The sequence below is a fragment of the Oreochromis niloticus genome, linkage group LG5 (genome assembly GCF_001858045.2).
Source record: "Oreochromis niloticus isolate F11D_XX linkage group LG5, O_niloticus_UMD_NMBU, whole genome shotgun sequence".
NCBI classification, from domain to species: Eukaryota; Metazoa; Chordata; class Actinopteri; order Cichliformes; family Cichlidae; genus Oreochromis; species Oreochromis niloticus.
In genome coordinates this window covers 9,590,603-9,606,905 of record NC_031970.2, presented here as the reverse complement: position 1 = coordinate 9,606,905, position 16,303 = coordinate 9,590,603, and the positions used below count along the sequence as shown (strand labels likewise).

Sequence of the window (16,303 nt, the reverse complement as noted above, 5' to 3'; positions counted from 1 at the left end):
CTTTTTCTTACTCTCACTTACAGCCAACTTTGCTCTTATTTGCTGCTCCTCATAAATAGAAGATCTGACAAGCAGCTGTGTACCTGGGATGACTATCCTAAGGATACACGCTCTCATTGGCATCATACTGCACAGAACCAACAGTAGGAAGACTCAGCATGCTCTCCTCTTTGGTTATGAATTTGGTCGTGTATAATATGACCACTCATCATTTTAACAATATATATATTTGGAAATGAGGAAAAGGATAACAGGAATAAATATAGGAAGTTAGATCATTAAGCAGATTCAGAACCATTTTAGGAAGTGTGGACAAATAAAATTTCTCTCCTGTTGAACAGTTACAAACATTGCATTTTGGAAAACTTGTTAGTTGAGCAGGAAAGTTAGCTAGTTTTGCTGTGCCAGATTTTCTTCTTCTTGTTTTATTTTTTTAAATAAAGCCCGTGACTGATTTGCTGAGCTGTTATATAAACAATGATCTTATTTAAGGAATTAACATGTCAAAGCAAACACACCTCATAATCATTGTACTGTAAATGTCAGGCTGCACAAAGCTTCACAGCCCACATTGACGAGTCTTTCAGAGCAATTAAATGCTCCACTTCCTTTGGGTCTCGCTTTACCTTATCTAGCTGTGTACGCACTCATCACCCGTTTACAGCAGGCCTCTGCCTCAGCATTACAAGCACCGTCATTTATTTGTCATCTGGTGCCAAGATACATGCAACGAATGCCATAGGAAGCTTTCTCTATCATTTAAACGAGGACATCTGGTCTATCTATGGAGTGTTTATGCTACCTTCAGGAATAGATGTGACACCTGCTTACCTGGAGAAACTGCCTAAATCAGCGGCTGTCTCAAAGACATAGGCAGGAGGAGGGGCAGCAGACAATAGCATGCATGGGAATGAGGCTACAGCACAATGGGCTTAGCCCACACAAAGAGGTCCTGCCATTACAGTGCATGAATCGTCTGATGAATTGAGTGGTGTTGTTTATTTCTGTATGAAGTCTCCATCTCACTATTGGCACCGTTAGGACAAAAAAACAAAAACAAAAAAACTGCTGTTAAAGTGGTAGTCAGACAAAGAAGTGGGAGTTTCAGTTCAACCAGACCAGAGTCAGGAGTGGGGTTTTTTTTGTTATTTTTTTGTGTTACACAGTGTAATCTGTGTTCATACCTGCTACCTGTTACCACCCATTCCATGTTCCTATCCATTTCTCCCTTTGTCTTTTCTCAGTTGTAAGATAAACAGCGTTATTCACAGTAATGCCCCTCAGGCTCTGTAATAAATAATGACGATTGATGCTATGAAGCAGAGGAAGCTAAGCAACATCTTGGACTTCAGAGAGCAGTTGTTGCATTCATTAGGCCTAGAGCACCGCAGCCCTCTGTTGACCTCTGGTTGCTTCAATAATGGGTGGATAGGCCGTGAAGCTAATCAAGGCCAAAGAATTATGATCTTTATAAATGACAATCTGCCATGAAGCTATATTATTGTGTCCCCTAAGGCTTCTATTTGTTTATTGGCTTAATTAGAGTGCAATTATATTGAATTCTCATGCAGCAAACTCCTCTGCTCAATACTTCCATAGCATGCTGAGAAAAAACAGTGCCTTAATATAGTGAGGGAATTATGCAAGTTTAAATAAATTTGATTGTTTGCATCCTGCCTCAGAGACTCTCTTGGGTTGAATTGAAAATGCAGTCTGTTCACATTTATTAGCCGTCAAATTAATCTTATGAGTTATCAGAGATGTTTTTACTCACTTTTGCTCTACTCACCGTAGGCCAGGGTGTGGAATTGTTTTTATCACTTCTACAGGAGTGAAAATAATGAAATACAATTCCTATGATTACTGTAAGAAAGTAGATTATCGTTATTGGTTATCTTCATGTGTATTTTTTATGTGAAAATCAATTGCAGAGTTACCAACAAAAAAACAACTCTAATACATCTTCAAGCCCAAGGCAACACAGCTTCATTATGCTGTGTTTTCACAACCATGTAGAGGCCCTCTCTTACAAAAACTCTACTTACTACCTATTCTGCAAAAGTATTGTATGTTAATTAACTGTAACGACTTCAGTTCAAAGGTCATGGGTATAGCAGATTGTTAATGTTTTAAGTTTGTGTTAGCCTGGCGATCTAACAAACGTTAGCTTGCTACTTTTGCTTATTTAGGATGCATTACCATTGTTGCTCAGTTAATGCTGCATTTGCTTGATCTCTGGCTTGACAGAAGTTGAGCTGTGTAGGAGTAAATAAGAAATCAACATTTAAATATGACCTTATCGTTTCTGTTATGATTCTTTTTTTTTTTTTTTTTGTTAGTGGAGCAGAGAAACTGAGACCAAAGAGCAAATTCAGACGCCCAGAGAAGCAGATACAACAGCAGCCTAACTGCTGTTACACAAAGCACTGTGTTCAGTTGCATGTAGTATTTGTGTGAGTGCATTACACTGTGCATAAACATTTTGCAGCTTCCTTTTTTGCTTTAAAATGTCAGTTTGTGAGCTTTTTCTCTACATTTACTTGCTTTAGGCTCGGTGTGGCTCACCAGACTTATTATCACCATATAACAAATTTTCTTTACTTTTCTTTACCACCAAAATGACTACACCTATTAAAAAAATTCTGGAGGCGACCCTTGCTCTTCAGCTTCCTCTTGTGTAATACAGCCATGTTTACTAATAATACCATTATTTCACCTACGTTTTATTGGAGTACTGTTGTACACAAGTATGTTTTTACTTGAGTAAATATTTCCAGGACTCTTCCCATCACTGATCCTCCAGGTATTGATAGATCCCTGCCTTCTTTCCATCTAGTTCAGTCATTAATGCGACTATGAGTACTTCTTCCATGTTATGTTTTGCCTAAGGCAAGCTACGCTAATGGCAGTGTGATGATATGTGTGTGAGATATATGGCATCTCTCTTCATTTCTCTTCCAAGTTGCTCCAGTCATTGAATGCTCAGGTGCATTTCAATCAGGAGGAAACAAATTAATGGACTGAATATTGGATGTGCTCTGACACTGAAAACAGGACTCCATTTGTAAGCTAACATCAATGAGGCATTAGAGAGGGGATGAAAGTTTCTTTTCTCATGGCACATGCTATCTGATGAAATACCAAACAATAATATATTGATTTCAAGTAAGGTCAAGGCAATAATTTCCTTTCATATAACATATTATATTATATACATATTATTATAACATATTACCATAGACCAACAAACAGGCAGGGCTGACATTAGCTTATAAAATGTGCTGATTTGTTTTTCCATTGTTCATCTATAAGAAGGTATCAATTACTATAAAATCTATCACTTTGTCTATGTTGCTGTTACAATTGATTCAAAAGGTAAAATTAACAAATAATTGTTTATTTCAAAAAAGAAAACTGTTCATGTACTAACTAGTCACTTCATTAGGTACACATGCTAGTCCTGGGTTGGACCGCTTTTGTCTTCAAGTGCCTCAGTTATTCTTGCCATAGATGTACCAAGGTGGTGGAAACATTCCTCTTAGATTTTGGTCCATATTGAAAAGATATCATTACTCTGTTACTGAAGATTTGTTAGCTGCACATCCATGCTGTAACTCTGCTGTTCCACCACATACCAAAGGTGCTCTGAGATTGATTGGTGACCATGGAGGCCTCTGGAGTACAGGGAACTCATTGTCATGTTCAAGAAACCAATTTGAGATGATTTCAGCTTTATGACATGGTTTGTTATGCTGCTGGAAGCAGCTATCACAAGATGGGTACACTTTGGTCATAAAGGGATAGACATGGTCAGCAAAAATACTCGGGCAGGCTGTGATGTATTGCTAAGTTGGTACTAAGAAGCCCAAAGCATGACAAGAAAATATCCCCCATGCCATTGCACAACTGCCACACTGAGCTGTTATAATAAGACAGAATGGAGCCATGTTTATGTCAAATTCTGACGCTACCACCTGAATGTTTTGCTGTAGAAGTCAAGACTCTTAAAACCAGGGAACATTTCTGCAATCGTGTATTGTCTAATTTTAGAAACTGTAGCCTCAGTTCCCTGTTCTTAGCTGACTAGCTGTCCTTCAAATTACCTTTCTTCCCCATTCTGTTCAATTTTATTTATATAGCACCAATTCACAATGGCGGTATTATTATAGAGACCCTACAAAAATACAAACATTACTCCATTTAAACTTAAGTAGGTCATCTTGATCATCTCTACATACTTTGCCTTGAGTTGCTACTGTTTGGCTAATTAGATATTTGTGTTAATCAGCAGCTGAACAATTGTACCTAATTAAGTGGCCAATGTATATTATCACCAACATTAAATGTAAAATATAAAATAAACTATTATTCTTGCACACTGTACTATTTGGCATTAAATCCACTTATATTCTATTCTCAGCCTCTACAATGTGACAGCTTACTGATTGTCCTGATTTATATCACTGCTGACATAATGTTCAAAATTTAAAATTACCTAAGGTTACAATAGATTAAATGATAATAACAATAATTGTGCTTGAACGTGCTTGAACGTGACCTAATTTTCAGTGAGATATGGTACAGTTACATAATCATAGTAGTTATTATTGGAACTGCTTTGATAAGTTGATTAGTTGATTAGTTGAGCCACAAATAAAGCAAGTTTTTATAGCTCTGACATAGGATAACTGACTTCTTTTAGTTGCTCGACATCAAAGATGATTTAAGAGTCTTTTGTTCCTTGTTTCAATAATTTTACAGACCAAAACTGAAATGATTGAGAATATAATTTTCAAATTTTTAAAAAATGTTATTCTGACGCAGACTTTAAATATTATCTTCTCAGATTTAAAGTCATTTTACTGTTCTTATTTATTCTGTGCCTGCCAACTCGGTATATAATCAGTGACCGAGAGGATGGATTTTAAGATGATATTATTCCTGGGTGAAAGGCAGCAGAACACTTTTATGTTCTGTTTATGTGATGAACAGCTTGGGTTCAACAGTCCGTCCCTGAGGCAGCAGTGAACCAAGCCCTGAGCAGTTCACTGGTTAATACTCCCCACAGCTGGGAGGGGAGCGCTGCAGCTGTCTCTCTATAATACTGACTCCATTCTTCCTTCTTCTCTTCAGCCAGCAGTCTCACATGGAAAGAGGGTTGGCTGAGTATATAGGGAAAGCACTGTGGAGAGTCAAAATAATAAAAACAAACAACATATTAAAACAGAGGTCACGTATGAGAAGCGGTTACTTTTGTTGAATCAAAAAATAGCAGAGACCTGATGAGGAAAAACGTAAGCTAGTCAAAAGAAAGATTGACTCTTAAATTACCAACAAATAAAATACTAGTGAGTAAAAATCTATGCATGAGAGGATTTATCGTCTGATTCGAATATTGTCCCTGCAAGAAATAACAGATTCTGATTTGTTGGCAGTGTGTGTTCATTTAAATACCGTAGTCGACTGTGGTTTAATTATCTTTGTAAATCAGTGATTATGGTAACCAAAGAATGAAAAACCTGCTCTCGTTTCAGTCTTTCTTGTTGTTTCCATTGAGATTCGTGTTGCAGTGTTTCATACTGGAAATCTGCTGCTCTATTCTAAAGGGAAAAACAAAACACAAATGGTCCTCATAGGTCCTCAAAAGAGCTCTTATTTTTTCAGCTGTTCAGTAAACTAAAATATGTCTCATTAAACACTTTTGAAATTGATGGACATGCTGAAAGTTAATCTACATTAAGAATAAATCTAATGGAAGACATTGCATTTATTTGTATGCTAAAGCCCATTCATAATTGTTTTGTTTTTATATTTTCACATATAAGTATTTTTCATTTTTTACAGAGAGGATAATCCTTACTACTCGCACCTGTCATCCTCCGAGTAAATATATTAAATCTTACACCCACAGCAGGTTATAGCCCATTACAGTATTTGAAGCCTCACCATCAATTTTGATGCATTAGGAACAATTTTGGTGGAATTAAAGGAACAACAAAATCTCTCATTATCTGGACTTCACAGTATTCATACATTTGTCTATGTAGTTACACCAGATAAATGATCATAATTAGATTCTTGTTGTGTGTTACCAGGTGTAGTAAATTACAGCAAGCACAATTTCTATCCAAACAAAACTCCTCCTTTTTAGTGAACTGAACTTTCAGTTTTATATATATGTAAAAATTAAATTTTATATATTTTATCTATATCTCGCTCTATATACCTTTCTCTATATATCTCTCTATCTCGATCGATTGATTATCGATGGATAGATAGTGTGTGTGTGTGTGTGTGTGTGTATCCCAATATTAGCCAGTTGTAAAATCATTCCTCAATCAGTCACCACAGTATGATGTTTAGAAATTGCATAAGCTTTTCTTCTACCTTATTGCATCTTTAAAGATGACTCATTAATTTGCTGCAGTTCTGCAAACAATTAAATGGAATGAATGAAGATGATACTCTGTTGCCCTCCCCCATAATTTGGAGGATTTGACCATGTGTAAAATTTTCATGAGCTTGTTTCTTTTTTATGGGCCTGCTTATTATGAGTCAGAAAAAGATCCAATCGGCTGGCGTGATCAAATCTGTGTTCAGGGTGGACGTGATAGTCATATTAAAACTAGAATGGCAGAAAATTAAGTAAACACTGTGGCCCTGGCTGGCTCAGCACACATACACCATAAAAGCAGATAAGATGCTGATTTAAAACAAGTTTAACACATCATTTTCATTAGATAGCTTTGCAGCTTCTACTGGACAAAGTAGATACTCGTTTAAAAACTCCTTGACCAACGCATGGGTCATTGAATACTCTAATTATAATGATGCACAGCACATGTCTCTTGTGCTGTACATGTCACTGCCCACACAGAAAAATCTGTAATGCAAAACAGTGTTAAACTGTTTGTATCATTCATTTTTGGTTTTTGCCTCTTGCAGATGTACATCCAAACAACCACGCTGACGATCTCTGTGAGCCTGAGTGCTTCAGTGTCCCTCGGGTTGCTCTACATGCCCAAGGTCTATGTGGTTCTTTTCCACCCTGAGCAGAATGTGCCTAAGCGCACACGGACCCTCAAGGCTGTGGTTACTGCTGCCACCATGTCCAACAAGTTCAACCCCAAGGCTGGACTCAGACCCAATGGAGAAGCCAAGACCGAGCTGTGCGAAAGCCTCGAAACACAGTGTAAGAGCAAAAATGCAAATGAGGAAAGCTTTGACTAGAAACCTGCTCGCTTAAGTTCAGGAATGTTTTGTCCTTCCGTGACTGTAAAACAAATTGATGCAATGATAGGATGCAGTGTGGAAAAAAAACCTTATTAACAAATGTATAGCATGTTATTTAACACTTCATTGAATCTAGTAAATGTGCCACTGTTATTCATTTGGTGGTGAGGCTGTGGAAATTGTTTTTCAAGAAGCATTACAGGAATCACAATTATGTGTGTGAGAATGAAGTCACAAAGGAATGGATTAGAAAGCATATTCTGGAGTCCAACAATGGAACTAAGACGCCTGTAAAACATTGAGGTATGATTTTATTACTGGCATCAATCTTCTCTTTTTATTAAAGTGAATGTTTTCCAAAATGTCAAACTATTCCTAAAGTGACAAGTAAACAAGGGTAACACACGTCCTTAAAAAAGTCCATTCGTCTAAATTTTAGGCCTTCTTTAAAAAGATGAAGATGACTTTACCACATGTTAAAAATTGATACAATTTGATTGTTTCACTTTTAAATGTGTTTTGGGAAAAAAATTTTATTGATCATGTTGTAACAAAATTGCAGTATGAAACCAACACGGAGTCAATAACTGCTAATGCAAACTGTGCAGCCCAGTCAGAAGCATACAAGTCTAAAAAAAGGTTAGGACAGAGCCGTGTTTACCACTGTGCGGCATTCCCTTCTTTTAAAAACAGTCTGTAAATATCAGGGAACTGAAGAACACCAGTTGCTTCACTTCTGGGAGAGGAATGTTGTTCCATTCTTGTCTAATATAGGATTCTTGGGTCTTCTCTGTTGAATTTTTCATTTGCAAGGCCTATGCTGAAAAAGATGTGGAAAAAGAAGCATATGTTCCTCTAAAACCTATGTATACCTTTCAGATCTGATTGTGCCTTTCCAGATGTGCAGGCTGCCAATTCCATAGGCACCTCCATACTTTCAGAGATGCAGGTTTTTGAACTGAGTGCTAATAACAAGCCAGATGGTCCCTCTCCACTTTAGTCCAGCGCATATGTCCATGTTTTTACATTTTTGAAATTCTTTATTATATCTTTTTATTCATCTTACCAAAGAACAGTTTTCCATTTTGCCTCAGTCCCGATGAGCTGTGGCCCAGAGAAGACAACGGTTTTTCTGGATCATTTTCACATATGGTTTCTTCTAATCATCATACTGTAGAAATTTAACCTTCATTTGTGGATGGCACAGCAAATTGTGTTCATAGCCCTGACCTGTGTCCCTTTATTCAGATTCTCAAAATCATTTTGTGATATGATTTAAAATGTACTATAGGTGTTGAGTTAGTCAAAGTCTTTATTCTGAAAGCCATTATTCTATAATAATGAATAATGAAGTAATTATTCTGAAAATTGTTCTACAATTTGTAGATTTTTTTTCTGAGAAACACTGTCTCTCTAAAGTGCTCTTTTTTTATAGCCAGTCATGTTACTGACTTGTTGCCAGTTAACCCAATCAATCGCAAAATATCCCTGCAGTAGTTCTCGTAGTTATCCCTGTTCAAACTTTGAGACATGTTACTGCCAACTAATTGAAAATGAGCTAATTCGTGAAATATTAAAATGTCTCAGTGTAAACTTTGTGTTTTTTATTTCTATCTGTTTGAATTCTGCTTTATTTATATTTTATATAGCGTTCCAGTTCTTGTGTGGAATTGGGTTTCTAATAATTTTCAGTTTATCTCTGACTTAAACTGTTGATTTTTGTCGTGCAACCATTGGTTACAATTCATTATAATGCAAATATTTACTTGCTCTATCCTGTAAAATGAAGCTTTCAGATTGGGAAACCTATCTGCATTCATTACTGTTTACTGACATGCTATATATAAACGGAAACAATATTCAATAGATAAATATTTGAATCACTAATCGAAGTCTAGTATTTGCACACATTATTAAAAAAAACAAGAAAGGTGTGACTCTCTTTTCTAAAGCAGCTGAATCATTGTGTATGCCTCCTAATCTCAATACCAACAAAAATGCTTGGCACTCCTGTGTCAGTGACACACTGTGGATTTATATTAGTGAGGTAAATAATGACCTCAGCAACTGAGTCAGCAGAAATTACTCAAGTGGCGTTCAAAACACTCTTCTTGCCTTAAGCAGGGAAAGGTTTTTATCAGTCTGTCAGCCGGGATGTGTTCCCACAGTGTGGCTTGAACTTATAAGGAACCTTTTGTCAGACATTTTAAGCCCCCCACACCCACACCCACTTTTAAACCACAAGTATTGACAGCTGTTTCCTTTCATAGGAGAATAAAATAGCTGACATTATATTTACTGTTAGCACAAAACCAGAAATCAATGTAAAACTTATCACAATGCTCTGCAGTAACAATAGCACAATGGTGTGAGGCCAGTCACGAAAACTACATGTATCCAAACAGAGCAGCATTAATTCCATTCTTGCTTCATGTTTGTGTGGATGGTTAAAAGGGCCTTTTGTTAAAATAAGTGTCGAGAAGGCAGAGACGCTGAATTGATAGCCAGCAGCAAATTATCCTGATGGGGTTACCGTTTACAGGGGCTATACAGTGTATGGCTATTTGAATGAGCGCCATTTGTCATTGTCAACGCCAGTGTGGATATATGGCTTGATGAAATTGAAAAATTCCTGTCTGGGCCAGCTCCCCCCAATGCTGAGATCTAGTGGCGATATGTCAGGATTTATCTGCTCCCACTCAGAGAATCAGCTAACACGGTCCGGGGAGACAGCTGGAAAGTTAACTCCTGATAGCTGTGAGGAAAAAAAAATGGTGGTGGTGGCTAAAGGTAATAGCTACATTTGGCACATGCTGAGGGGAAAAACATGACCTGAGAACTAGGAATATCATAACCAATCAGGAATTAAACACATTTTTTTCAGCCCTGTGTAGCAGTTCCTTACTCTTGTTACTACAGGAAGAGAGCTAAACAAAAAGAGCTTCATGCCCAAATCAGCTCCCTTTCTTAAGTTACAAAGTTTACCTCAACTGTATCTAACTCTGACTCTTCCTTCTCATTTCATCTCTTTCAGCGTTTTCAACAAAGCAAACCTACATCAGCTACAGCAACCATGCAATCTGAAGGACAAAGGTTGTTATCACGATTCAGGATTTCCGTCCCAGCAAAGAAAACAAAACATGCAGTGGAATTTCAAGCATCCGGCAAAAATAAATAAAGTCAAATAAATTAAATAGATATGTCTTTTTTGCGGGTGGAGATCAGAGAAATATTGGACAAAGACGCAACATTGTGTGGAAAGAGCACATGAGATGCAGGGATGGACAAAACAGGGGACCAGAACAGATAACAGCACAATTTTAAGGTTCCATCTTTGGTCTGCCTCACAAGAATACATACATAAAAGAAAAATGAAAATATTTGCATGGCAGAGGCCTATAGACTGAAGGATGGAGCTTTCCTTTTCTGTGTTTACATTTCAGCTATGCCCTCTTTTAAAGACTTCTCCGTCATCTTTCGCAGCGCTGACTGAAACTGAACTAAGAGTAAGAATATGTTCAGGTTCTTAATGTCGTCTGCCAGTTTTGTGAATTATAATTAATCTTCAAATCCTCAAGGCATCACAAGGGATTAATCAACACCAAAAAGGCATGAAAACATGGTCTATGGATCTCTGAGAGGGGCTTGTGTTTGTTTTTATTTCTAAATGTGTTCTGGTCTCGTGAGTCAAATGACTGGAAATATTGATCATCACAACAATGCAACAGATCTTTACCAGACTCCATGTATTTTGATTTCCTCTTCCAAGTTGCCGATGAGTTAATAAGAATGACTACACATATAAAATGGTCTCTGCTGATTTTGAGCATGCCAGTTTTAACATCCTGTGTTGTGTTGTTTAAAAAAAACAAAAGGAAAAAAAAAGGAATGCGTTTAAACTCTGTTGCAGCGTTGTTAAAAATTGTTTGGGCCTATTGTACGTTAAAAACTGTTCTCAAATGGTGAAGGTCTAGTGAGTGATTGTTTATCTGTGCTACAGTAAGGCCATGATTTGTATTACCAGCTAGCCCAAGGCTGCCACTGCCCTCTGCATATCTGTATGTGCTTTGAAACAGTGGCTCATGGTTAAAATAAACAGTGTTTTAGCCAGGAGATCTCACTGTGAGCTGTTATCCAGGATGACCCTACCACCACTGCCACCAGCTATTCTCACACATTCATAGTGTAAGGGTAAAGCTTAGCTGTACAGATCCATTAGTAGGGGAATTAAGATGAAGTATGCCCTTGAGAGGATCATGCAATATACCCTGAAGGTGATATCCATAATGGACCAGCTACTGAAAAAAAATCATGTCCTCTTCAGGCACTCTTGTGATAGGGAGGAGGTGTCAGGAAGTTGCAAGGCATTTTAGCAAATGAAATTCTAATTGCAAAACTATACAATATCTCTATCAATCACTCCGAGTTGGCGGAACAGATTAAGAGTTGGCTTCGTGCAGTATAAAAGCCCTCTATTGTCTTGGGGAAAATATTGTGGGGTCATTTGTGTTGTGAATTCAATGCTGCTTTTCATGCCTCCCTCTGTATTACTTTCAACACCATTTGTGTTGCAGAATAAAATGTGAGTGCTGACCAAATTAAATGGTAAGTTAATGTATGTTATTAAATAGATTGATGATGTCTGCTTTATGTCCTGACATATCTTAAAATTGGGGAAAAAAATACAAAAAGATACAGTGCCTGGCTATCTATGTATTTGTTAAACCTCATGAAAACTAATGAAGTGTGTGAAGCATGTTTAGTTTTTTTTTATACAGAATTTTATTTCTATTAAAAATGTTTTAAAACTTTATTGTCCATTTTCACATTTCTGTAATTCAAGAAAGTTGAAAATTGGTTTGTTTATTATTTTTTGTCTTTGTTCAGTTTTTCAACAGGTTATCATTAACAGTTCCTGTCTGGTCTTGTACATATGTTGCTTGAGTTTTTTAAAAAAAGAGAGAGAAAATGATACACTAGCAAACTTACAATATCCCTAGCTAAATGATTGGCAGCACTTCTGTGTGAGTGAGTGTGTACTTTGTTCCCAATGTAAAGTGTTTGTCCGCCCTGAAGAAAATAAGACAATGGGTGCCATCCTCTGAATAATACGTTGCCACAATTGCTCTGATCATAGTGCTGGAAGGACACAGAGTTGGTGGAAGGAAACATGAAATTATTTAAAATGAATGGGGAGCCCCTACTTGCATCCAAGGCCTTTGCATGCAGAAAGCTCTCTGCATCTATCATCTTCTCCACGCCTCCCTGATAGTGTGAGCCCACAATACAACAAAAGGCTTGGAAAATAACAGTCATTGCATAGCAAGAGCAAGAAGAAACAGAGCACAGAAAAATGACGCTCTTTATCAGTACATTATCAGCACATTATTAGAATCATCATTATTAATAGATCTGGAAGAAAACCCATCAAAAATCAGTCCTCCATCTCAGTAGGTTTTCTAATGACTACTGGAGATGATCCAAAAAGTAGATCACAAGACATGTTTGTACATCTCTCATGCTTTTAAAAACACAAGCTATACGCATACACTGTCCAAATGTTTATTACAATTCATTTAACGTCACCAACAGTGCAGGTATGTAATAAGATTGATCTGATCTACATAACTTGACACCCTATACCACACCTCAGTAAATCCATACATTTAAACTACAACCGATAAAACAATTATTCAATTCAAAAACTGCAGTATCTTCTAAATGGTAAAAACTTCAATTCGCAAACTTTTAATGTGAAACAGCTGAAGAAGGGCACAGCAAATGGGAGGTGATCATAATGAATCAGTGGTACACTACATGCTGTTTGGACTCATTATCACCAATCCTGATATACTGCTAAATTCAAACCAACAATATGGTGAGAATTGCATTAGTTTATCAGTTCATGACATAAATGATTTTGCATATTTAGCACCAAAACACAGTTTGCAATATGTATGTATGTGTCTGAAAGTGGATCTCTCCTGTTTGATTCTGTTCTGCTTATCAGCAAGTGGTGGCAGTAATATTCCATAAAATGCAGCAGTGAGCCAACTGCAGACAATCAGATCTACATTTTTATGTTTTGTGTTTTCTAAGAAAAGCAAACAAAACTGGACTTTTGCATTGCCTGCCATCAGAGGAATGTTAGCAAAGTCCTTCTGGAGGCAATGAGCAATCTTGAGCTATATGTGTTATTGTAAATGTATGTATGAACAACTACATTACTGCATCAAATACAGTAAAGTAATGGTTGACTGATGTTGTCATGGATGTGCTGTGTGGCATGCAGAGGTAGGACCAAATGCAGGACTTGAACACAAAGGTATTAACTAAGGAAGGCAGCTTTTATTGCTGTAGGACCAAACACGAAAACAAGGAAACATAACTTAAACTGGAACCTGGGAAACTGAACTAAGAAACTAGGAGCTAGGAGAAAACTAAGAGTAATGAGCAAAACTGAGGAGCTCGGGGAAACACACAGCAATGTGGAAAACGTGACAACATGCAGAGGAAGACAGAGGAGTAACGAGGGGATGGGAAACAGGAGGAAAACACAGCTGGAACTAATCAGACTAAGGACAGGAAAACAAGACTGAACATAATGCACAAAGGACAGGAGACTATCAAAGTAAAATAGGAAACATGGGACACACACTAAGGCTACGGAAGCATTCGCGATGTCTTCTCGGGCGCTTCTCCGGCGCTGATAATTGGCGTCTGTCCTTTGTCAGTGACGTAAAAGACGGATTTAATGCGACATGACCGTTCAAACAGCAGTCGCTTTCTAAAACATCGGATATGTATCGGATTCAGTACCACATACGAAAGTGACCCAGATCGGATTTGAAAATATCGGATTTGTGCCGTTCACACTGTCATAGCATGATCGGATAAGGGTCGCATAGGGTCAAAAAAATCGGATTTGATGCGCTTTCGCCTGCAGTGTGAACGTAGCCTAAGACACGGACTGACTGAATACAGGAAACAGAAGAGGTGAGAGACACAACTGGAAAACAGATGAATAAACCTGGAGACAGACTAACATACATGAAAGACAGGACAGACTACACATTGAACATGGACGTAGGGGAGGCAAATAAACAGAACGATTAATACAACTAAAACAAAGAATATAAATCAAACACTGGGTCATAGACCCAGGACCATGACAAGTTATTTTGATCCAATGTCATGATGGTGTCAAGATAATGATTGTCTCTGGCTCACCCCATCAGACTACTTGAACAAATGTCATCCTAATGCATATAATTAATATCGTAAGAAGCAAATAGATAAGTACACTTACTAAGTGAACTAACTGTGACATTATCTTTGAGGTAACAAAATATTCCTGACATCAAACATTTGCCAGTGGCAATGATATCTTGCAACAGGAGTTGAATGCTCTAACTACTGAGTTCCAATAGAATATAGCCCAAAAATAAGATCAGCACTCAGCACCAAACAACTGAACTCAAGACTTATTCAGGTTCTCAAAAACAAATCCACCAAACTCGAAGTAGAAAGATTTAACCTTTGTTGAGACAAAAGTGTTTATTAGAGAGATAGTTATGTGGATGATATATAATGTCTGACTAATAGAACTTATAATAGCTGAATTCATGATTGATACAAGCGGTTACAAAAAGGAAAAAAACCCTACTCTAATGACTTTTTCAAATGATGGTGCAACCAGAATCTTCAGCCCATCAGAGACTTGAGTGTCTGAAACTATGGACTTTTGTCCCAACTTTGCAGGAGACAAGCAAGTGTGAATGTGTTATTCTGCCAACAGCTGGCCTCTCCTTGCTTCAATGCGTCTGACTCTGAAAGAACAATATTTGGGACAACTTGAGATGTTGTTCGGCAGCACGGCAGCAAAATACACTCAAGAAAAAAATTTGTGTGGGTGGTCATATCGACACAACTGTCAAGCGATTCAATGCAATCTGCTCAACTGTGTTATTGCAGACAGGGAGATACAAATACTCAGATAAGCATTGAGGGGGTTATCAACACAGGCTAATGATACACGTATGAACCAGTATGACACTAGAAATGTACAACTAGATCTCTGATGAAGTGGTCTCATGATATGAATAGTGACAGCAAAATCAAGAAAGTAAGCTTCCGTTTTGAATATAGATCTCTCCTCAGCATTATGTGATCTTAGTAAAAAAGACAGCTGCTTTAGAATAGTGGAATAAATGAATTTCAATGCTACTCACACAATAGGGGGAAATATTAGCATAGAGTCTATGCAAACCCCACCATTTGACTACTGGATCTTAGAGCAAGCAATAATCCTTTCTTATGTTCTTGAAATCATCTTGCCTCACTTCCAATTGAACCATGTCAAGTCTTTAAAATGTGTAAATGCAAGCCATCTGTCTTTGCTCTGAAAAGCACTGCAAAAGTAATTTAATTTGGTTTTAGTCATCAAAAACATTTCATTAAGCATTTAAACTGGATCTGACTGCAGTGGATGGGAAGTGAAGTGCCAAAGCTGAGACAATCCTCATGCAAGTATGAATAGCTGAGCAGATAAAATGTTTATCCACTAGTCCGCTCCCGTGTGCACCTCAGAATAATACAATACAACTGCCCTCAGGTGACAGAATGAGTGCAGGAGCACATTTGTCTCGAATTGAGCACCAATATACAGCAGGATTTGAGAGAAGCAATGCAGTGATGCTTTCTCTCTGGGGTCCCGTGACTGGGCTCTCTCAGCTGTGCAGCTATGCTATTGTATACCATCACAAATGCAACACTGACAGGGGCTGCTTTGCTGTAAAAAGCCTGATCTAGAGGCAGCATCAGTCGAAGAGGCTCAACCAATTCACTGTGGACAGGAACAGAAATGAATGTGTGTATTGAGAAAAAAAACAAAACAGCGTAACAAAAATAAACTGGAAATATTTGAAAAGCTGTCTGTCCCATTTCTTTAAACATTCCTCTAACATCTCATTCATCTTTTGTCTTAGTGATCACAGACATGCTACTATAGCTCATACAGTACACAGCGCATACGCTATGTTGCTAGGAAACAGTACCTCATGAATATCCT

At 37.6% G+C, this 16,303-nt stretch overlaps 1 protein-coding gene across 6 annotated transcripts in view; it reads left to right on the top strand.

The window, feature by feature from the left end:
- LOC100700221 (metabotropic glutamate receptor 4) overlaps positions 1-12,046 on the top strand; it is a 183,902-nt gene extending 171,856 nt beyond the window's left edge. For 4 of the 6 annotated variants that reach the window (XM_003453665.5, XM_013276610.3, XM_013276609.3 and 1 more), the window contains 2 exons: positions 6,946-7,192; positions 10,268-12,046. In XM_003453665.5, the coding sequence (XP_003453713.1) occupies positions 6,946-7,192; positions 10,268-10,317 (297 nt within the window). In that variant the 3' untranslated portion in view covers positions 10,318-12,046. Of the gene's footprint in view, positions 1-6,945; positions 7,193-7,424; positions 7,537-8,112; positions 10,243-10,267 lie in introns of those variants that run through there. The other 2 variants (XR_001225175.3, XR_003220071.1) reach the window with 2 other exon arrangements.
- The last annotated feature ends 4,257 nt before the right edge of the window (positions 12,047-16,303 follow it).